Source organism: Bubalus bubalis, chromosome 2, assembly GCF_019923935.1.
Source record: "Bubalus bubalis isolate 160015118507 breed Murrah chromosome 2, NDDB_SH_1, whole genome shotgun sequence".
NCBI classification, from domain to species: Eukaryota; Metazoa; Chordata; class Mammalia; order Artiodactyla; family Bovidae; genus Bubalus; species Bubalus bubalis.
Window position 1 is genome coordinate 31,805,335 of NC_059158.1, and position 24,418 is coordinate 31,829,752.

Here is a 24,418-nt window from a genome sequence, read left to right on the forward strand (position 1 = left end):
GAAGAATGACTGTCGATGCCCTCCTCCTCACACGTTCATATTATCATCCTAGCCAGGAGAAAAAGAAATGATGCAGAAAGGGATGTCAGAGTATAGGCACGCAGTCGCACTGGGTGTGATGGGTTTTCAGGCAGGTGTGCATTTCTGAGAGATACTAGCCGGGATCACTCCCTCCTTCTGTCTTTTATCCTGCTTCATGGACAGAATCTTATTTATGGATCTAAAAGCAAAGCTAAAAGCAGCCCCAGAAATCACCTGGTCCCCTCATTTCAGACAGGAGTGTAGAAGGCAACTTGAGGAAGTAAAACCACTGCCTTCCACGCTTCTAGGGACCTTCCCACTTTCCCCTCTACGCGCCTTCTAGAGAATGAACCAGGACAGTCTTATTCCGCCCCCCCTCTTTTTTTTCATTCACCCACAGAAACCTACTGCTGGGCTGGGCTTTCGTTTTCAGTCTGTTGAATCTGCAGCTGTCCCAGGGCTAGTGACACATCAGCCAGCAGCCACGCCAGCTGGTAAGGTTTTAGTCCAGTCTCTGGGACACACAATGAAGAGGGGGCCACTGACTCTGCAGCCAAAGTGTGATCCAAGAAGATTCAGAAGTAAACAGTACAGCTGCCGAAAGGGCCGGCCCTTGGGGCAGGGGGACAAGCTGACCTGGCCTTGCATGAGAGGCAGATGACTTCTGACTGCAGAGGACTGTCATATGCCTGGGGTATTACTCATAGCCCTCAGGATAGCTCTTCTCCCTTGTGTGGGACATCCCTTTAACAAACAAAATCACAAGGAGAGATGAGGCTTAACACAGACCAACCTCCAGGACAGGGACACAGCAAATGACAGGAAATGTACCCTCCATGGAAATCAGCTGATAACTCTCTATGTTAACCAACATTTATTGAGTTCTTGCTATTTATTTGGTGCTGTCCTAGAATCTAATTTAAGCCTGACAACAACCCCTGACAGGGTGGAGGAAGTATTCTTTTTTTCTTCATTTTACAGATGAATGAACTAAGCACAGAGAGGTTAATCACTTTCCCAGAGTCACACAGCTCAAGAATGATACCGAATGCAGTGTCTGACCTAGAACATGAGCACATCACCACCTCGCTTGTTGCTTTCCTGTGATGCAGGCAGATGCCCATGGTGGGGAGTGTTTTGAACACAGGAAACAAGAGAGGGAGAACCGGGTGACACAAAGGGGGGAGAAGTTAAGACATCTCCAACCTTAATTCCACTTTATAATTTCATCTTGGGGCAGCCCATGCTAGTGTTTTGTGCAAACATGGAACCACTTCTTTTTCCAGTCTCTGATGGAGCATGAAAGGATGACAGCTTTACTGAAGTAGATCTCTCCAATCTGAAAGTTAGACAGTACTCTGCACATATTTTAACTCTACGTTCTTGTCTATCATCCCATTTAATACTCTGTAACCCTGTAGATGTTAAAGTGGGCTTAGAGACATCACTGGTGGTCCAGTGGCTAAGATTCTATGCTCCCGATGCAGCAGGCTGGGGTTTGATCCCTGGTCAGGGAAGTCGATCTCACATGCCACAGCTAAAGATGCTGCAACAAGGATCCCATATGGTACAACTAAGACCCAGTACAACCAAATAAATAAATAGTTTTTAAATAAAATAAAGTGAGCTGGGAGGAGGTAGACAGCTATTACTTCCATTTGAAAGATTAGTAAAGGAAGACCAAGCGTATGAGTGATTTTATGGCAATTGCAGAGCCAGTTATTAATAGATGGCCCACTCAAGCCTGTAGCCAGGGAGCCTCAAGTTCAGGCCTCTTTTCTGTCCACTAAAGCAGCAGTTCTCGCATCAGCATCACCTGGGAATCTGCTAGATGTGCAAATTCGTAGACTCCATCCCAGAGCTACTGAATGAGAAATTCTGGGGGCAGTGCCTGTGATCTGTGTTTTAACCAATCGTCCTGCGGATGCTGACACACCTCTGGCTGGAGAGTCGGTGTTGGGTGCGGAGGTCGCACCTGCTACAGACTCTTCTCACACCTTTGCATGAAAGGGACTCTTCTTAACCCCTTATGTTTATTTCCAGAATGGCCATGAAGTATATACTTAGAAGGCTGATAATGTAATGCCTTCCCAGGTGGCGCAGTAAGGTGCACTAGTGAAGAATCCACCTGCCGATGTAGGAGATGCAGAAGACTCAGGTTTGATCCCTGGGTCGGGACGATCCCTTGGAGGAGGACATGGCAACCCACTCCAGTATTCTTGACTGGAGAATCCCATGATCAGAGGAGCCTAGTGGGCAACAGTCCATGGGGTCACAAAGAGTCGGACACGACTGAGCAGCTGAGCACACACACACACAAGGGATACCCTGGACTACTCAGGCTCCATTAAGTACTGATATTTTCTTTTAGGAAACTTCTGGAGCCAGCTCTTTCTGGGGCTTGTGTTGACTGAAGACGGGAACCTTCGCTCTCCTTATTTGATGTCTCTTGCAGCTTTCTCGCCCCGGGAAGTTTTGTCTCCTTAGGAACTGTGGAAAGAAAGTATGTCTACAAATACTTTCTTCACCTGATACTTTTAATTTGTTAATAAGATAATTTTATACAGGAATATAGATCAAATATACTTTAAAACTTATAAAGAACTGAGGGAGACCTTTTGAAAGATTATTCCCCCCACCTCCACATGGACACACACACAAATTCACATACAATTCTGGACGTTTTGAAGGTACTGACAAAATAGCTATTTGAATTTATTAAAGATTTTCCCCTATAATCGGAGGAGGAAAGCAAATGCTGTTGCTAGGAGAAATCTTTATTTAAAATTCTTTAACACACAAGATCCTCAAAGAATAATAATACTCTTGTGTCCAATGGAAAAACGGGTATTTGAGAATTGGATTCTGGTACAAAAAGAAGTGTGCATTTCATTGTCCATGTCTTACCTGCAGTAGAAAGCAGAGAGTTTCTATAGCTTAGTTATTCATTCAGTTATTGGCCCATTCATTTGTTTTTGTTAAGTGATCCCCTGTGCTGGGCCAGGCAGGCTCCCAGCATTGGGCTAACTTGGTAAAGGAGGGTCTGCCCACATGGAGCTTACTGTCTATGAGAAAGACAGTCTATTAAAGAAAGAATTTACAATCAAGTGATATGAATGCTGTCACAGGACACCCTGGGTACATTGGGAGCACAGAGCAGGGTAACAGAACCATGTGGGGGCAGGGGTATAGAAAACAGAAGGGTCACACAGGAGGCTGGAGGCAAAGCAAGGCTGAAAGAAAACAGCCCCAAACTACACTTAGCAGAGGAAGGAAAGGGAGGGTCCAAGGGCGGGGGGCATTTCTGCTTCTGGCTGACTTCCTTGGGCATCACTGCCTTGACCTTTGGTAAAGGATGGAGATGACGGTGAAGGTCAAGAAGACCACGCTGGCCACGCCTCCGATCAGCAGGCCCAGGACGCTGCTGTGCACCTGCAGGGCCTGACATCGCTCCCCCGTGTAGAAGAAGGCGTGACCCGAGACGCACCTGGGGAGACAGGATGGAGGGGACGGTGGGAACCACACAAGCCCCCAGGGCTTCCTGACCTAGAGACCGGCTCAGCAACTATGGCCTTGTTAATAGCATTTGCATTTGTTAATGCTCATTTCTTGGCTTTGCTGATTGGAATTTGGTTACCGAAGATGTGGACTCTAGGCACTGGGAATTCTGTAGTATTGTGTCAGCGTATCTGCACATCTGGAATTATCTCAAAATAAAAGTTTAACAAAGAAGAAACAAAGTGGAGATCAAAAAATGCTGAGAAGGGAACTTCCCTGGTAATCCAGTGGTTAGGATTCTGCACTTTCACTGCAGAATAGGTTCTGCATTGGGTTGGATCCCTGGTCAGAGAATTAAGATCCCACATGCCGCAAGGCGTGGCCAAGAAAAAAAATCAGTAATTAAAGAAAATTTCCTTTACTATTAAAAAAAAAAGAAAAAGAATATAAAAATCCACGATGAATAAAAAAGTAAAAGTTTAAAGAAAAAAAAAGAGGTGAGAAGAAATGTTGATATTTTGAACCAATCAGACCAGCCCCCACATCTGCTACTATTCTGTCAAATGAAAGTGATGCTTCTGTCATCCCATACATCCTTTTATGAAATATTTTATACAAGTAACAAGCATTATAAAAAGAACTATTAAATGTAACAGACAGTCAGACCTGGATGCAGATCCCAGCTCCAACATTCACAGACAAATTACTTATGTCTCTAAGTTTCTTATGCCCTACTTATGTGTCTAAGTTTCAAATTTCTTATGCCATAAAGGAAGGGCCTTTATGTCACAGGGTGGCTGTGAGGAATAATTTAGATCATGCATACATACTGCTTGGGGAAGCACACGACATACAGTAAGCAGCCCCCAAATATCAGATATTTTTATTACTATCATTGAAAACATAACTATGATTATAGGACAATGAACTAACGGACAATAGAAATAATCATAATTGATAACTCATAATAATATCTGTAGTCAGGGAAGATTTAAGCTTGGTCCTGAGTCTCACCATGATGGAGCATGGAAGCTAAAAGCTCTGGGTCACTTTCAAGCCCTGCAGTAGAGTTCAAAATTCCAACAACATTCAAGCTGTTATTGACGATGCCCCGGAGGAGATTCAGGACTCCTCTGCTCTGGCAGGACCCTTGCTCTGCCCGTTGATTTGGGGCACAGCCTCACGGAGTCAAGGACAGCCACAGTTGACCATCTGATGCTACGGATGCCTGACCTGAGACTGTGCTTTCTAGCAGGGTAAGAAGACCTGGGGCTCCTCTCTGCCACCCCTCACCTGTGCCCCACCCCCGCCCCGACCACAGAGCCTACCTGCAGCTCACCATCCCCTTCACGTTCACGCAGATGCCCTCATTTTGACAAGGGTTTGGGTCACACGGGTCTCTGAAGTACTGTGGCCAGTTGTGGTCCTCCAAGGGGCCCGTGTTGTCCACTGACCGCTTCTGTCGGCTGCTCTGCCCCTGGTCCAGGCTGCTCGGGAGGGCTGTCTCTAAGGGGGCCTTTCTCGAATCTTCTTCTGAGGTCTGCTGCTCCTGGCCATGGAGAACAAGGCCTTGGGGGGTCAGCCTGCTGTTTTGAACTTGAACTTCAGTCTGATTAAGATGGGTGATATCTTGAGGAAATAGACAAAGAGACATGAGGGCAACAATGCACTTCCACTCCCGGAGAAAGTTCCCTGGGCCGCGACGACCTCTCTTGGACAACACCTTTAATGACACAGGAAAGTGGTTTTGAATCCAGTAGATTTTTATAATGTCAGCTATTTATTATTTTTTATTTTTATTGATGTATATAGCTGACTTAAATATTATATTAGTTTTAAGTTGTTCAACATGTAATTTGACGTTTTTATAGATTACAGTCCCCATAAAGTTATTATAAATATTGACTATAGTCCCTGGGTTGCATGTCACACCCTTGTAATTTATTTCATTCTAGTAGTTTGTACCTCTTAATCCCCTCCCCCTAATTTGTCCCTCCCTCTACTACTCTGGTTCTTTATATCTGTGAGTTTGTTTTATTATATTCGTTCATTTGTTTTGTTTATCAGATTTCACATATAGGTGAAAACACAGAATATTTGGCTTTCTCTGTCTGACTGATTTCACTAAGCATAATACTCTCCAAGTCCGTCCATGTTGTCACACATGGCAAGACCTCATTCTTATTTTGCTGTGTTTATTTTTAAAAGTAGTCCAATCATGGTTTTATTTATTCTGACTTAAAAAAAGAAGCATAACGTGAGCATGGATGGGCTGATTGACATTACACTGAAGTCAGTCTGAAAACTGTCACATTTGATAAATTATGCAAAAAGATGGCACTAAAATTGTAGTTTCTCCCAAGGACAGTTAAAATCAAGATAGAAGTCTTTGAAAAAAAGAGTAAAGCGTTGTTCCCTTAGAGCACATCTATTTTTTAACCTAGTTGCCCCCCAGAATATCCCCACCTTTCATGAGATGCTTAAAAATCCATGTAAAATCAGTAGAACGCCCAGAACATAGGATTACATAGTCAGGAAAGCCAGCAAAATACCTTCAAAGTCCACAAAAATGATAAGGTCATCATTTTTAAGGAAGCTTCGCCTTTTCAGCATTTGGTGGGAGATGGCAGCACTCCAGCCCCAGTCAATGCTTCTGAAACATTCGCAACTGTTGTCAAAAGACCCCACGACCGAGGGCCTGTCCCAGATGGCCGAGCCATTTATAGCTGCAAAGTTACAGATAACAGAAAATCACATTATCGCCTTAGCTTTCACTTTCCATTGTCTTTGATGAGTATAGAGAGTTTTGTGGGATTTTTTTAAATTAAAGTATAATTGACTTATAATGGTGTGTTAATTTCTACTGGACAGCAAAGTGATTCAGTTATACATGTATGCATATATACATTTTTTAAACAATCTTTTCTATTATGGTTTATCATAGGATACTGAATGTAGTTCTTTGTACTTACAACAGAACCTTGTTTATCCATAAGGATCTGATCTGTTAATCAGAAAAAAATGTGTTGGAAAAAAATCAGGTTATTTACTTTTTCCAGGAGAATTAAAACTGAGAATTGGGAGAGGGAGGAGCAGAGAATCACTGCTTTGAGGGGTCATGGCCCCTTACTGAGTGACTTCCTCAATGAAGGGGAAGAGACAGCTATAGAATCTTCCTTTCAAGGCTTACGTCTCTTCTTTTGAAAAAAAAAAAAAACAATAATAATAACTTGCCCATTCCTTTGTTATGCAAATTTGCTTCCTAGACACACTGACAATCAGTAATATTTTAGGAGTCAGTGCATCAGTTCAGCACAGAGCCTCACAAATTCTGAGTATTTAATAAATGACTAGCAGGATGCGTCTTCTCGGACTGAGCTCAGTGAAGCAGAATCTGTGTGATTTGCTTGTGTTCTAAGAAACTGGCACAGAATTTGGCACATTGCAAATCGTGACTAGATGCGCAATGGATGAATTTATGAACACAAGAGAAGATGACATTGAAAATTTTAATTTACATAGAAAAACAAAGTTGTTACTAAAGGGGAAAGGGAGTAGGGGGGATAAATTGGGAGTTTGGGATCCACAGCTACAAACTACTGTATATAAAATAGATAAACAGCAAAGTCCTACCGGATGGCACATGGAACTAAATTCAACAGCCTGTAATAAACCATCAGAGAAAAGAATATGAAAAAGAATATATACGTATGAGTGCATCACTCTGCTGTACACCAGAAACTAACACAACATTGTAAATAAACTATGCATCAATTAAAGAAAAATTTAACTTAATGCTCCAACATGATGGTATTTTTAAAATTTATTTTAAATTGGAGGATAATTGCTTTACAATGTAAATTGCTTTACAATGTTGTGTTGGTTTCCGCTGTACATTGTGAATCAGCCGTAAGTATACATATATCCCCTCTCTCCCAATCCCCAAACCACCCCTCCAGGCCATCACAGAACCCCTGGCTGAGCTCCCTGGGCTACACAGCAGCTTCCCACTAGCTATCTATTTTAGGCATGGTAGTCTTAGCAGCAGCAGCAGCAGCAGTGGATATACCAATATGTGCCCAAGAAGGAAGTGTGAGAAGAAAGTTAATTTCTCCTACACAGATGGGAACCGTATCTGTTGGCCCTTCCAGGTGGAGGGGCAGTTCTTCCAACCACCTACCTGTAGATGTCTGGGTCTTGGACGTAGTAAACACCATGCTGGAGGACATTCTCTTCCTGACATCGGCTTCTTGGTCGAGTATTGTCATGATCACCTGTCTGTTCTCCACTGGCCACTCAAGGACAGCATCGTTCTCTGCACTGCACAGGTGAAAGGTGAGTCCCAAGTACCCAGAGCTCCCGGAGCTCGTTCTGCCCTGAGGGTACAAGGTCAACCCCAGACCATAGCCCTCTGAATTATAGAATCGAGGGCTGTGGAGTTTGTCCCCTTTCACCGTGTTCTGCAGGACCTGGGAGAAATTCCGGACTGTCCAAACCCCTGTGGGGCATGGGGTTTCCGTCAGAGTGATGTCATCCAAGTAAATTCCCCCACTCGAGTTCTGGGGGTCACCTTTTGTGCCCTGGAAAAGGTAGCGAAACTTCTTTTCCTCTCTGAGGGTCACATGGGCAATTTTCCAATTGTGGTCAAAATCTCCTGAGGATAGAGAATAAAATTGGTGACAACTGCGGCCAACATTTTTGGAGCAGTCTTTTGAGCCAGGTGCTGTGGCAAGCGCTTTACATGAATGATCTCATGCAATCTTCACAAACGAACACAGGAGAGATCTGCTATAAACTTGTTAAGGAACGTTTCCAAAGTCACGTATCTGATATGGGAAAACAGCTAAACAAGAAAAAAAGCAAAAAAAAAAAAGACCCACTCTGATTTATCATAAAAATCTTAATCATGAATTTGTTTTCTATTATTATTTCATTCTGCAGGTTCTGGGTTTTCCCCTGGTACAAACACACCACATCCCTTAATATTAGCACTGCACGCTCCAAACAGACATTTGATAAGACAAAAGTCAAAAGATGGCAATTTCATATATCCGTATTTACAATCCTTGTAACACAGCAAATTCTCGCCTCTTAGAAGGCAATGGCAACCCACTCCAGTACTCTTGCCTGGTAAATCCCATGGACAGAGGAGCCTGGTGGGCTGCAGTCCGTGGGGTCGCTAGGAGTCTGACACGACTGAGCGACTTCACTTTCACTTTTCACTTTCATGCATTGGAGAAGGCAATGGCGACCCACTCCAGTGTTCTTGCCTGGAGAATCCCAGGGACGGGGGAGCCTGGTGGGCTGCTGTCTCTGGGGTCGCACAGAGTTGGACACGACTGAAGCGACTTAGCAGCAAAGGGCACCTAGCTGTCATCCCTCCATTTAATAAAGATACTCTGTAAATTTCAGCCAGAAAAGTGAACCCCTCAAAACCATTATTTGTAGCATTTTCTACTCACAGAGTGGCCTGAGTAGAGACGATTTGGGCCCCTGTTCTTCTGAGTAGTCTTTTACAAAGGAAGCCTCCTCCCTTCAAGAGCAGCAGCTTATGGGGACTTTTCTGGTGGTCCAGTGGTTAAAACTCCATGCTTCCACTACAGAGGGCATGGGTTCAATCCCTGGTTAAGGAACTAAGATCCTACAAACTCGGAGGCATGGCCAAAATATTAAAAAATATATAAATAAAACCAACATTGACTGGCTTTGGGGACTTCCCTGGCAGTCCAACAGTTAAGATTCCACTCTTCTAATAAAGGAGGCATGAGTTTGATCTCTTGTCAGAGAAATAAGATCCCACAAGTCCCATGGCACAGCCAAAAAAAAATTTTTTTTTTTAAAAAAGAGTAGCCACTTCTTCTGGAAGTACAGAGAATGCTTCCTTTACCTGGACTCCTCATTTTTAATTGAGAAATTCTTTGCTGAATAAAAAAATAGAAAAACACATTTTTCCCTCTCTGTTTATGAATGAACCACCACCACAATAAAAAGAATGTAAGTACTTAGCTTTTATAACCCTGGATCCTGATTTTCGGTCAGATTGCTCTCACATCCCCCTAACTACCTTGGCATTTTATTAATGTGATTTTCATGATCTTCTCATAGAAATACACAAAATATCACTTAGGAATATAGAAATGATTTTTAATGAAGTTAATGTATATGAATGGCTTACTTTCCACCAAATTCATAAGTAGGTTTCAAGGTACTTCAGTGTATTAAATAATGGTATCCTTCACTTTGCTGAAACAGATGCAGAAACAGTTGTGGTCCACTATCTAACCATATTCTTTCCCTCAGCATCAATTCCTGCTTCCTTTAACCTTCCAGTCTCCACCCTTGAATCATCAGTTTTCTCTGTCCTGGCTTTCTCCAAAGTTCCAGAGAAAACTGGATTTTTATATTTCAATTGTTTCCTTTCTTCTTTCCCTGATTGGCCTCTTAGAATCGTATATTTCAGCCTCACCTGAAACCGCAGCTTTTGAATGATTAAAGCATCCATTGAGTGGTTAAAGCATGCCAGGCATTATGCATTTGGAAGACAAGAAGGGAGGCCAAGGAAAAGGAGGAGGAGACAGAGGAGAGGAAGGTTGGGAGGATGTGGAGGAATGGAGACCGGCAGGAGGGTGAAAAGGGCGGGGGAGGGGAAGGAGGGGAAAGAGCACAGTCCTGGGTGTGAAGCCCAATCAGTCCCCGCAGGACGCCTCCAAGTACCTTGAAAGGTCTTCAGCTTGACCAGCTTGCGCACGTTGCCAGTACTGTCGTCCCTCCTGATCCAGACGACCAGTCTATCTGAAGGGCTGCCTGACATTTTATAGAAAAACTGCAGGCATTGCTGCTTCCTCTTTGGGTAAAGAATCCGAGACTCCAACATGGCCGCCTCCTCCGCTGCCCCGAAGCTGGTGTTCAAGTACATGAAGTAGCCGGCGCCTACGGAGAGAGGACCCCGAAGTCCCATCTCTGCCCATCCACACCCCAGGCTTCCCTCAGCCCAGGTAAGGTGACAACAGTAAGCACCGGCCCTTATCCAGGCAACGAAGGCTAGAACTCTTCGGGGAAAATTGAAAGGTGGTTTGTCAGTAAGCACTCTGTCTCCATAGACAGAATTGCTGATGGAAGCCATAGCACTCCACTGTCTCTTTTTGATTACCTTTGTTCCCAAAGTTGGGAAATGTACACCTTTGACTTAAGGAAATACAGGGTTTAAGCAAAGTTTGATGGAATTTAGTGTCTATGAGATGAATTCCATCTTCTTCATTAACTTTGTTGTTAAAGATTCATTCCAAGGAAAAGAGCTGGCCTCCTAGTTATGTCAGAAACTGTGGGATTCAAAGTTTTAAGGGTTGGATTTTACATATTCACAATGATAAGGATTCAGTTTCAACCTTTTGTAGCCTAATAACTGGGTGTAGATCAGTAGTAAAGAATCACCTTTCCTATGTCCAAAGTAGAGGCATTCAAGGCATGTTAGGGACCAATTGAAGGTTTCTCCTAAATGGAAAAAAAGCCTTGGAAGGACACTTAAAATAGGAGGTAAAGGGTCTATATTTGTGCCAGAGGTTGGGTTCACCCAACTCAGGTATCTCAAAATTCTCTCCCTTCAAACAGGCAAGTGGCTAAACATATACATCACTTGGAAAACCAGCTCACTTCTTCAAAGTCAAGGGCAATGAACAATTCTCACATATAAAGAAGTCATTTAAACTTACTCCAGTAGTCATGTATGAACGTGAGAGTTGGACTATAAAGAAAGCTGAGTGCCAAAGAATTGATGCTTTTGAACTGTGGCCTTGGAGAAGACTCTTGAGAGTCCATTGGACTGCAAGGAGATCCAACCAGTCCATCCTAAAGGAAATCAGTCCTGAATATTCATTGAAAGGACTGATGCTGAAGCTGAAACTCCAATACTGTGGCCACCTGATGCAAAGAACTGACTCACTGGAAAAGACCCTGTTGCTGTGGGAAAGATTGAAGGCAGGAGAAGGGGACAATAGAGGATGAGATAATTGGATGGCATCAGCGACTTGATGGACATGAGTTTGAGTAAGCTCCGGGAATTGGTGATGGACAGGAAAGCCTGGAGTGCTGCAGTCCATGAGGTCACGAAGAGCTGGACATGACTGAGCGACTGAACTGAACGGAACTGAACTGAATACTCAACCTCTTACCAAATGCTCCACTCAAAACATTTCACCAAGTAAAAAGGAAGTGAACATCTGGTACAGTTCTGCGTTCTGTGACACTACAAATCCCTGCTTCATCCTGCCTCATACATGGGGCACATGCCTTCCTCATTGACTGCAAGCAATGATGTTTAAATAAGCTTTCCACAAAGCTGAAAAATACAGTAATGGCTTTACTATTTCATCAGGGAAAATTATATTTTCATGTATGTTCTTCTCAATACTTGATCTTACAAGCCTGAGACTTAGGTGGTGTGAATTGCCAAGGGCTTGGGTTAAGGTAAATAAGAGCTGACAGGTCTAAGGAGGTCTCTAGGTGGTCCTTGATCAGGAATTCCACCAGATATAGTCAGGAGTGTGAAGTACAAATTCAGTAACTCAGATCGGGGAGTTAGGAGACCTGAATTCTTGCCCTGATGCTGCCACTGACTGGGTGTGCACTTATCTCTCTGGGGTTCAAGTGGGAAGTGGCTTCTATCCTTCAAGCTCTTTGAGTCTATGCATCTACCCAAATAATGCAGTGCTCTCTAGCAGAGGAAACCCCGTCCCATTAAGTGCCTCCTGTGGAAGAAGCATAGTGGCTGATCAAGTTAACCCGATAAAGCTTTTCAAGATCCTTCTTCTGGGTCGTAGTCCATTCCTTTCCTAATAAAGTACTAGAATAGTCAGTCAGCAGATTCTTCTCACACAGAGATCACGTTTCTGTTTAGCTGGAACTTGCACGTTAACCTAGTAGCAAGCCTACAGGAGAGATTAGATTAGAGGCTACAATGGGAATTGAGAGAGAACCTCAGGTATAAACCACCCCATGGACACTGGAGATTATATGTTTAATAATCTGATATGTGACAGAGACTTTCACCCTCTATCAAGGCGGGAGGAAGAGGGGCCACGGTTTACGACCTCTGACAATCCCCCTGGTGGCCTGGTATCTTGGTGATAAGCTAGGTCCCTTCCGTGAAGGAACTCTAACCAACAGTCACACGGGTATGGACTAAGGGACTTGATAACAGCCCAGAATTTAAAGGGCAATTATAACCTATTACCCCACCTGCTTGCAAACAGGGTTGACATGATATCAATACCAAGCACATAATAAAAGGGTGTTAAGATAGAAATTTAAAAATAAATAGAACCTCCAGAGAAAAGGGAAAGATGGGAGGAAAAGGTAATAGGGAGTGAAGTGGCTGGTCTGCCCTTTAAGGCTCTGTATGCTTTATCTCCTTCCATGCTCATGATGATGTATCAATAGCTTGATGGCTTGTTATTGTTATTTAGTCGCTCAGTTGTGTCCAGCTCTTTGTGACCCCATGGACTGTAGCCCGCCAGGCTCCTCTGTCCATGGGATTCTCCAGGCAAGAATACTGGAGTGGGTTGCCACGTCCTTCTCCAAGCTTGATGGCTTACAAAAGCCAAAAGACTTAACAGCAGCAATAAAAACAACTTCTTGTGGTCACAATTAGGCGGATGGAGCCAGATTTTAAACCCCGGTCTCCCCAGACTTTGTGGCTTTTTTTTCACTGCACAAATCATGTGTAGGAACTATCTGAAGTTATGCTATTCATTATGGTGGCTACCAAACATGCATGCTGATCGATCATTTGAACTGTGGTCAGTCCAAAGTGAAATGTGCTATAAGGATAAAACAATACCAGATTTCAAATACTCACTACAAAAAAGGGTGAAGTACCTCATTAATAGCTTCTATGTTGATTACACATTGAAATGCTAAGATTTTGGATATATTGGATTAAATAAAATATATTATTGAAGAGACTCCTTTGTTTCTTTTTTATGTGACTGTTAGAAAATTTTACATTACATATGTGGTTCACACTGTAGTTCTATTGGAGGGCACTGCTCTAGAGACATTACCCTTATTTATAAACTTTCATCCTTTTTTTAATTAAAAATTTTTTATTGAAGTATAGTTGATTTACAGTGTCATAATAGTTTTAGGTATGCAGCACAATGATTCAGTTATATATATATAAACTAAATTTAGTGATTCAGTTTTATGTATATATATGTATATTATATATGTGTGTGTGTGTATATATATATATATATATATATATAAAACTTTCCCTTATAAGTTACTACAAAATAATGAGTATAGTACCCTGCACTACACACTACTGTATATAAAATAGACAATCTATAAGTACAAAGTTGTATCTTATCAACCATCTGTCTGTATCAGTTTTGTTATTGCTTAAATTTATCTTTCTTTTGCATGTCCAGAACCTGGATGTTTTTTATTGAGTTAATAATAAAGATATGAGTAACGTTTTTTGTCCTCATTTAGAGTGTCAGGTTTTTTTTGTTTTTTTTGTTTTTTTTAGAGTGTCAGGTTTGATAACAAACATTCCTACTGAAGCAAAACCCGCGGCTGCCATCACCCCTTGAATCTGGTGGCCCACCGCAGTGTAGTTCCTCGCTGCCTTTACTGACCTGTGCATTGTCCCACCAAGGTGTGATCCACTTGTCCAGGCTGAGCGTTGTCCTCATGGACCCAGTCAGTATCATCTCTGGTACCCTGAATCATCCCACAGATGTTTGCCTTCTCAAAATCACAGTGGTCCAAAAAGGTATGAGTTGTGGCTGCAAATGATATTTTTGTCAGCTGGTTAAAAACTTGAGGCATGTCATTTCAAATGCCTAAAGTCTTAGACTACTAAGGCCTCACTGTTTAGCAGGATCATGAAACTTTTGTTGCCTGGATTTTTCTCAAATACAACTCTTACTGTCGCCCATTAGATCAAGGAACCTGCGAACATAGATGTGGCCCTGCACACCTCACAGGGTCAAAGGATAAAAAGGCTTACCATCATGCTTTGCTGTAGATGCCAACCGTCAACTCCCTTCAATTAAGAGGTGCCAACTATGCTGAGCTTTGTCTTTAGTAGATCTTCTCTATGTACATACTGAACAGAATTAAAGAATGTGTCTCAGAAGACTAGTGAAGCCATTTTAGACAACAACCCATCTTGAGGATTAGATGACTCTAGGAGCCACTAAGCCCGACAAAGAATTTTGCAAGATGCAAAATACTTTCAAGCCTGTAACTATCTTGAGCTTTACATGATGATGCATCCTTCAGAAGGAAGCCAAAGAAGTAGGACAATTCCAGCTCCTTTCATTGGTCCAATACTCTCATTTCATAAAATGCAGCTACATAATTGATTTTCGTAACCATTCTGTGAGGTAGGTGGTGTATTTTTTTCTAAGGAGAGAGAAACTAAGTTTATGTAGTCTGTCCATTTCCCAATGGACAGGAAATCAGCAAAATTAACACAAAGGAAAATGTACGGGAAACCTATAAGGTCAATGGGGGTACCCAGTCCTCAGCCTCAGAGGTACTCACTGCAGTTGTACATTCGGTTCAGCCTCTCCAGATCAATGGCACTGAAATCCATACGCTGCCCAATGATGGAGTTAAACTCAGGGATCTTGGCCGTGATGGTAGGGACACTATCATTCTTGTTAAACGACAGAGGCCGGTAGTGCATCAGAGACTCGTAATCGTAGGGTGTGTTGAGGTCTGTGATGAAGCTGTCATCATAGGTGTTAAAGTTGTGTTGGTAACCTGTCAGGAAGGGAGCCCACAGATCCTGAGTAGTCATGCCATTTCCCTGTCCTACCCTCCGACTAGATACTCAGGCAGAGACCAAAACGGGGAGGGGGCAGAATAAAATTTCTTTAAGTATATATACACATTTAACATCTTTTATAATTATATAATATATATATAATTATTATGTATTTATTAATATTTACTAATAATATTGCAATGTACTGTTGTTTAGCCGATAAGTCACGTCTGACTCTTTGCAACCCCATGGACTGTAGTCCACCAGGCTCCTCTGTCCATGGGATTTCCAGGCAAGACTACTGAGGTGGGTAGCCATTTCCTTCTCCAGGGGATCTTCCCGACCCAGGGATCAAACCCACATCTCCTACATTGGCAGATGGATTCTTTACCAGTGAACCACCAGGGAAGCCCTATTATAATGTATTAGCATGCTATATAATAGTATATAAAATTATTATAATGAATATTAAAGTACATGTTATATTAATAACAAATATACACATAGAATTGATGCTTTTAAACTGTGGTGTTGGAGAAGACTCTTGAAAGTCCCTTGGACTGCAAAGAGATCCAACCAGTCCATCCTAAAGGAGATCAGTCCTAAATATTCATTGGAAGGACTGATGCTGAAGCTGAAACTCCAATACTTTGGCCACCTGATGCGAAGAACTGACTCATTTGAAAAGACCCTGATGCTGGGAAAGATTGAAGGCAGGAGGAGAAGGGGAAAACAGAGGATGAGATGGTTGGATGGCATCACCGACTCAATGGACAAGAGTTTGAGTAAACTTCAGGAGTTGGTGATGGACAGGGAGGCCTGGTGTGCTACGGTCCATGGGGTTGAAAAGACTTGGACATGACTGAGTGACTGAACTGACTGATACGCATATATAATAGTATATAATACAAAATGCACGTTGTTAAATATATATTTAAATCAAAGTTTCATTTTTATACATACAAATAAATATGTGTGTGTATGCATAAGACTTTACGAAAGAGAAGATAAACTATCAACGTGGAGGCAGATATTCCTTATGGCAGAAAAAAGGAATTTTTGAATTCAGAAAAATATTCAGGATTGAGTCATCTCACTAACAGCCTAGTACCTCATCCACCAAGAGTTATACCTGGACAACTCTCCAACAAGTTAGGAAAAAGAAACCTGAGGGGCAAAGGGAAAGGTTAGCAGCTAACAAGAACATCGCATCCTGTAAATCAAGGCTCACATTCTCCTTTTCCATAAAATTCCCCATGATGAAAAAAAATAAAATAGGAAGAAAATGGACTTTCCTTTCAAAACAGAAGAGGAAAATATTTTTGATGAGATTAGGTCATGGAAGAGAATATGCACTGTAAAATGAAATGCCAAAATGAGATACCACTCAGATGTCCTTCAATCCAGCAGCCACGAGTAATTTACTGTTGTAGCTGTAGGAATGGGAAGTTTACAGATTTTTTACTTTCTTCGAAGGGAGTGATAGGAAAACTGAATGAGAATGCTCAACTCTCCCAATCATAGCTTTCCACTTTCATCTCCTTCTCCCTTTTTAGCTTCCCATCCAACTGTATTTAATAATTAGAAGAAAATGTGATCACTTTTCAAAGATATCAATGCAGGTACACTCAGGATTGGAGAACTCTGGCAGGTGGTCTCCAAATACTTTTGGAAAAGTCCGTGATCAAAACTTGGTTTAACTATAAAACGAGAATACTGATGTTTCATCCTTCCAATTCACAAGGATTTTGTGGGGACTTAACCCAAGAGGGATCAAAGGTAGGACTGACTGCAAGCAATAAATGACCCAAATAGGGAAGGAAGAAAGTCATTCCTTCTAGAGTAGGAAATGGCAACCCACTCCAGTATTCTTGCCTAGAAAATCCAATGGATAGAAAGCCATTCCTTCGATGGCAGTTAAGAGGGTAACATGATAAAAAGCATCACAGTGGTGTGAGGACTAGGGTCTGGGATCTCCTGGTGACTCTCAGCAGCATCTTAGGCAAGGCACTTTCAATTCACCGGCTGCTTTCCTTAACTTTCAATATAATCATTGGATTAGAACAGATGACTTTTTTCTTCATTATTCAAGGAGACTTATCAGAATGCTTTACCCAATAAATGTTTTTAATACATTTTAAAATTTAATTGAACACAGTTTTGTCATGCCTACTATTTACTGGGAGCTGTGCTAGGTGGGTGGTGGCCCCTGGAAGTGATTACGACAGGCATGGTCCTGCCTTCAAGGAACTCATAACCGAGGGCTTGAAGAGGAAGTGACCTTGTAAAGCAGAGATCATGGGCAAGCCTTTTATGTAAAAGGTCAGGTAGAAAATACTTTTGGCTTTGCAAGCTGTATGGTATCTGTCACAACTACTAAACTCTGCTGAGATAGCTGAAAACCAACCATAGGTAATATATAAACAAATGGGCGTGGCTGTGTTTTCATAAAGCTTTATTTACAAAAGCAGATATGGCCCATGGGCTGTAGTTCTGTAGTTTGCAGATCCCTGCTAAACCTCAGAAGTGTTCTCCTTAATGGAAAAAAAACAGATTCAGAAAACACAATTCTGACTTCAGAAACAGAGATGGATTTAGGGAGAGAATTGTATTGCCAATAGTCTCTAAGGTAAGGTAAGTTAAGGTGAAGTGGCTCAGTCGTGTCCAGCTCTTTGCAACCCCACTGACTGTAGCTTACCAGGCTCCTCCGTCCATGGGATTTTCCAGGCACGAGTACTGGAGTGGGTTGCCATTTCCTTCTCCAGAGGATCTTCCCGACCCAGGGATCGAACCCAGGTCTCCCACATTGTAGGCAGAGGCTTTACCATCTGAGCCACCAGGGAAGTCTCTTCTTAGGTTAAATAATGAGACTGCTGTCAACTGAAGACAAGATGCAGCCGAAGTCATAAATTACCCTGAGTGATAATACTGCCATTGCTTATGATCTTAATTGGACTGAATGTCTCGCTTGAGAAAATTCCTCCAGTGATGGTCGGCAATTTAGGCATAAGGAATTACACCTGATGAAAACGTAGACCAGAGATGAGCAAACATGGTGAGTCATCCACGCTCAACCCAGAGCTGAGCACATCTGCAAATTCTCCTGGCAATCCCTCAAGAAAGGGGGTTTCCTATAGCCTTTGTTGTTGTTGCTTACTCACTAAGTCATGTCTGACTTTGCGACCCCATGGACTGTAGCCCACCAGGTGCTTCTATCCATTGGATTTTCTAGGCAAGAATACTGGAGTGGGTTGCCATTTCCTACTCTAGGGGATCTTCCCAAGCCAGGGATGAAACCAGTGTCTCCCGCATTGTAGGCAGTTCCTTTACCACTGAGCCACCAGGGAAGATCCTTTATATAGCCTGCATGCCTGCTAACTCACTTCAGCTGTGTCCGACTCTTTGCAACCCTATGGACTGTAGCCTACCAGGCTCCTCTGTCCATGGGATTCTCCAGGCAAGAATACTGGAGTGGGTTGCCATGCCCTCCTCCCGGGGATCTTCCCATCCAGGGATCAAATCCACGACTCCTGCATTGCAGGTGGATTCTTTACCACTGAGCTACCAGGGAAGCCCTCATATAGCCTAAAACCATCTTAAAAGCTCTGAGCATCATGTTCTTCAAGACTTAAAAATGCACATATTTTCTGCTTCCTTGTGTCCTTTTCAGCAGAGTTAAGTATACAGAGGAGAAAGTGAGAAATTCAGGCCTCTAGCAAACACAAAGTCTAAAAACCCCCTGAGCTTCATAGTCAGAGATTTGGTTCTTTGACTTTTGACCTGCGCTCTCTGTCCTCTCTACACAGACCCAGATATAAAGCAATTAGGCCTGTGAGACAAGCATATGTTTTTGATCTATTATTTCATACCTGGTAATGGATTAGGGATTTTTGTTAAGTTTTTATTGACATTGTTACAATATTGCTTCTTTTTTATGTTTCAGTTTTTTGGCCACAGGCGTGTGGGATCTCAGCTCCCTAACCAGGGGTCAGACCCCCACTCCCTGTATTGGAAGGTGAAGTTCCAACCCCTGGACTGCCAGGGAAGTCCTTGGATTAGGATTTTACAAACCACATGCTTTCTCCTACTCCCACCAGCACTCCACATTCATAAAATATCAGAATAGGAGGTGTCGAGAGGGACGTACTGTAAACCCCATAGGTGCTTTTGATAGAATTAGCCATCAGTACCCCCTCCTCCTGTGAGAACCAGTGATGCGGCTTCCTCCCAAGGAGCTAGTTCTGGCAGAAGTCTTCTGGGGATTCACACTTTATTTTAAAGTATGGCCAGTTCTTCCAAGTCCATAAAATTATTAGAGATGCACTACCATCCATGAACTCATATGTGAAACTGAGATCTAAATGAAACAGATAATTACAAGGCCATGATTTGCTTCATGAAAACCATGTGTGGTCATTGCTAAGGCATTTCCAATCCATTGAGGTTTCACTAAGCTATCACTGCCAAAAATAATGCTTTTCCACCTCCTGGACTAATTCCTATTTAAAAACTAGGTGTTTTCAGAAACACAACATGGAATTTCCCCCCACCCATTGGGCAACTCTTTGATAATAATATTTTCATGTACTCAAAAGCATTCAGCTAAGTTGTCTCAAACAAAGAAGGTAGGTTAGGGTTGAAGGAAATCCAACAAAACTAAAGAACATCAGAATTGTTAGAATAACTGCATAATAATATGTGAAATAAAACTGTGTTATCCTTTACAAAGTATGGGCTGGGGGCAAAAAAAAAAAAAAAAAAGAGGCACTTAGAAAGGAGAAAGAAAAGATTTATATGTTTTGGTTAATCAAAACTCCAAACTATTAGCCACAGTTAACAAAATTGGGAGCATAATTTCAACTAAAAGAGCTTTTTTATTTCTGATGTAGTTGTTGTTCTGTTTTTAAACATCTATCGTTGATTTGGTAGAGCACAAAAATCCTCAGGTGTCTCAAGGTTATTATACACTTTCTACTTTCCTAAAGTTACAGGAGATTTGACATCCAGAAAAAAAGGACCCTGACATCCTCAAGGATCTAGTTCATTTTACACACTAAGACAGGAAGTAGAATTTTAGATAGAGTTTCAACAATAACACTGAAGCAAAACCAAAGCATCTGATTAACTTTTCAACCCCACATTGAGATGAACAACATTCCTCATTTCCTGAGACCCTTATCTGGGATCAATTATGATCAGATCAACTCAGCCCAGAGGAGAGGTCGTAGTCTGCGTTCCTCCTGGAGAAACTGAAGCTCCTGTTCACACATAGGTTTGGCCTGGTCATCCCAGGGTTGATCCCAGCAAATGATAAAGGTAATAGCAAATCCCATCCAACCACCTTGGATTCATACACACCTGGAAGAATTTCATCCCACCAGATATTCACATAATCATCTCGGTCTGGCCTTGACTGCTCATGGTAAAACCCCAGAGCGTGCAAAATCTCATGTTCCACGATGGCCTTATAGTCACATCCCTGGCCAATGGAGAGGTTCTGTCCCACGTGTTGGTCGCCAACCTCAGACCAGCACCTTTAGAAAGGAGAGAAATTTTCTTCTAGAGAATTTTCAAGTGGCTGTAATTCCTAAGTTTCCAGAATACAAATTTGAAGGTTAGGTTTGATTTTAAGAAGAAGTGATTATTAGCCTTTTCATAAGCTAATGGTTCAACCTACGTGACTGGTTAAAAAAGCAACATTTCCTGGAAGGATTATTATGTAGGCTTTACAAGTGACAGACCATTATAAAAGTGGTATCTACTTAGAAGCAAATCAAACCTAATAATGCATCAGGTAAAAAGAAGGAAAAATTGGCTATTTTCTTCACCTTCACAAACCCATGGGGCATTCCAAAAAATAATGCTATTGCGTTTATACCACAAAGATGTCTCTGAGTGGTGGCTGTGGTTGATGTATACTTTCTCCTTTACATTTTAATGACTTTTCAAATTTCCTGTAATGAGAAGGTATATGCTTTATGATTATGAAAAAGACCCTTATTAAAAGTGCAAGTTCATCAAGTTCATATCTTGGGATTTTTCCCAATCTGCAGCATTATGACAACACACAGCAGGCTGCCTAACTTATGTCTAAAAGGCTCCAGGCAAAAAGGACCCATAAATTCCCTCAGAAAATAGTGGACTCAGGAACTGCTGTCAGATACTCTAAATTCCTCATACTCAGGCTCTTTCCCTCTTTTTCCCAATTATTTTTGGTTTTGCTCAGAAATCTCATTTTCCATCTCTATTAGCAAACCAGGAGCTGTACACAAATTGTCTCCTTGCCCCCTTTGAGTTGAGGAACAAGGCTCTATACACTGACCAGGGCTCAACAGAATGAGAGATTTACCAATTATTTTAAATGCTACCAATGAAGTGTGAGTTCCTTGGTGACAATCACATTAAATTACCTGCTATTGCTTTCCCCAAATTGCGAACATCCTATATGTTCAAATGCTAATAGACTTGAATTCTACTAAAAAACGAATCTTAGTTATTTTCTAACAACTTTATTAAGGTGTAATTAAGGTGTAAAATTCACCAATTTTAGGGGTACAATTCAACGATCTTTAGTAAATGTATTGAGCTGTGCAAATATCACCATGTTCACCTTGCCTCTTAGAGAGTAGCATTTCATTACCAAGTCAGAATTTACTCTGTAAAATATCCACAATCCAGAGGAAGCATATATTATTTATCATTTTTAAAAACCCTCCCCCAAAGGAAGGTATAAGTTGTAAAATACCATAGCATTACCACTCTGAAATTTTGACCCTATCTTTCTGGAAGAGCCCCATTAACCTCCAGCTTCAGAGCATCAGGATCTCCAAGGGTTTGGGGTGCTTTGGGCCGGTCATTCCTTGGAGCTACTTCCTCCCTTTTCCTCTCCCTCTAACTTAAATGTAAGAGACATCCCAACCACAGGCAATAAGAGTCCCTAGATTGATTTTTTTTTTTCCTACGAAAGAATTTTATTTTCAAAAAACTTTAAAATTTACTATTTGCTTATCTTTTATTGAAGTATAATGTCTTTATAATGTTAATGTTCATTTACATCATAATGTTGTTTCTGTTATAATGTTAGTTTCTGCTGTACAACACCACAAATCAGCTATATGTATATATATCCCCTCCCCCTTGGACCTCCCTCTCACCCTCCCCCAATTCCACCCATCTTGGTCACCACAGAGCACGGAGCTGAGCTTCCTGTGTTATACAGGATTTTACCTCTCTTCCCACTCTCTATTTGTTCTTCCTTCTCCTCTGCCTCTCCAGTCTTCTCCCTCCTGCATCTCTCTGACACTCTGTGCTGCTCCCCCTGACCCTTCGATTCCCACTGTGTTAGAGATCCTGCGTCTGCACTCACCCTAGCGTATTAGAGCTTTTCACTTGCTTTTACCCCACGGCCCCTCCTGCCAAGAGCGCACCTTCTGAGGTCTAAGACTCTTTTCTTTAGAAGCTAAAACGAATGCTAACTTCCTTCCTTACCTTTGTTAGTCATCCACGATAAACAAAATCCCCACCTTCACAACTAGACCATCAAGTCCAGGCAACACCTGGAGGCCGTGATGGGAACTGCAATATGAAGAGAAACCTCCAGGTAGGTCTTTTCGGAGAAGGCAATGGCAACCCACTCCAGTACTCTTGCTGGAAAATCCCATGGACGGAGGAGACTGGTAGGCTGCAGTCCATGGGGTCGCTAGAGTCGGACACGACTGAGCGATTTCACTTTCACTATTCACTTTCAGCATTGGAGAAGGAAATGGCAACCCACTCCAGTGTTCTTGCCTGGAGAATCCCAGGGACGGAGAAGCCTGGTGGGCTGCCGTCTGTGGGGTCGCACAGAGTCGGACACGACTGAAGCGACTTAGCAGCAGTAGCAGCAGCAGGTCTTTTTGTTTTTAGGTTTTTTTTTTGGACTATAGTTGTTTTACAATGTTTTGTTAGTTTCTGCTGTACAGCAAAGTGAATCGGCTATAGTGAAAGTGAAGTAGCTCAGTCCTGTCCGACTCTTTGCGACCCCATGGACTGTAGCCTACCAGGTTCCACCATCCATGGGAGTTTCCAGGCAAGAATATTGGAGTGGGTTGCCATTCCTTCTCCAGGAGATCTTCCCTACCCAGGGATTGAACCCTGGTCTCCTGCATTGTAGGCAGACACTTTACCGTCTGAACCACCAGGAAAGTCCATGAATCGGCTATATGTATACATATATCCCCTCTCTTTTTTTGATTTCCTTCCCATTTAGGTCACCACAGAGCACTGAGTAAGTTTCCTGTGCTCTACAGTAGGTTCTCATTAGTTATGTATTTTATACATAGTATCAATAGTGTATATATGTCAATCCCAATCTTCCCATTCATCCCATACCCTTTTCCCCTCCTTGGTATCCCTATGTTTGTTCTCTACACCTGAGGTACATATATAATGTGTGAAATGTAATGAAATATTACTCTGCCACTAAAAAGAATGAAATTGTGCCATTTGCAGAGGTGTAGATGGACCTAGAGACTTTCATACATAGTGAAGTAAATCAGAGAAAAGCAAATATATAATATCACTTACATTGATAGAACTTTTCAGAAAAGTCTAGCCAATGGAGTACTAATAATCAAAAAAAATACCATCAAAAGAATGCAGCTTTAATAAACTTGATTTTTTTTTAAAAGGCGGTAATTTAAAACATGACCTCAACCCAGAAAAGAACTGAGATGAGTCTCCCTGGTTCCTGGTATCCAAACAATGCATTCTTTATAGAGCATAATAAAAATGTGATGCCACTCTAAAAAATTCACAGTGAAATATTTGATTTTGCTTTTAGTTTCTTTCCAATTTCTTTGTTTAGTCTTTGAAAGGGATGTGTCACTTTTTATAAATCAGAGGATGGATTTCACACTCTGTAACATTTCATACTCACCCACTAAATTCCTGAAAGATGATGTATGAGCTCTCGCCTTCATAGGGCTTGAAATCCACACAGGACTTGAGGCGGAACATTTCAAAGGCATAGAGAATGGCTCCTTTGGCATTCAGTGCTGTAGAAATCAATAAAACTATCAATGAGCCTTAGTTAGATCTTGGATAATATATATAACCTAGAAACATAGAAACTCATGCTGCTGT

The 24,418-nt window shown here is 41.9% G+C and overlaps 1 protein-coding gene across 1 annotated transcript in view; it reads right to left on the bottom strand.

Annotated features, from left to right (window-relative positions):
- Positions 1–3,159: 3,159 nt before the first annotated feature.
- The window catches only part of MEP1A (meprin A subunit alpha), a 28,509-nt gene continuing 7,250 nt past the window's right edge, over positions 3,160–24,418 (bottom strand). The window contains exons 5-13 of the mRNA XM_044925056.2: positions 24,213–24,330; positions 20,654–20,829; positions 15,070–15,291; positions 14,157–14,306; positions 10,234–10,449; positions 7,700–8,173; positions 6,072–6,245; positions 4,848–5,148; positions 3,160–3,508 (exon numbers count right to left, since the gene is read on the bottom strand). Of these exons, the coding sequence (XP_044780991.2) occupies positions 3,352–3,508; positions 4,848–5,148; positions 6,072–6,245; positions 7,700–8,173; positions 10,234–10,449; positions 14,157–14,306; positions 15,070–15,291; positions 20,654–20,829; positions 24,213–24,330 (1,988 nt within the window). The 3' untranslated portion in view covers positions 3,160–3,351. The remainder of the gene's footprint in view (positions 3,509–4,847; positions 5,149–6,071; positions 6,246–7,699; positions 8,174–10,233; positions 10,450–14,156; positions 14,307–15,069; positions 15,292–20,653; positions 20,830–24,212; positions 24,331–24,418) is intronic.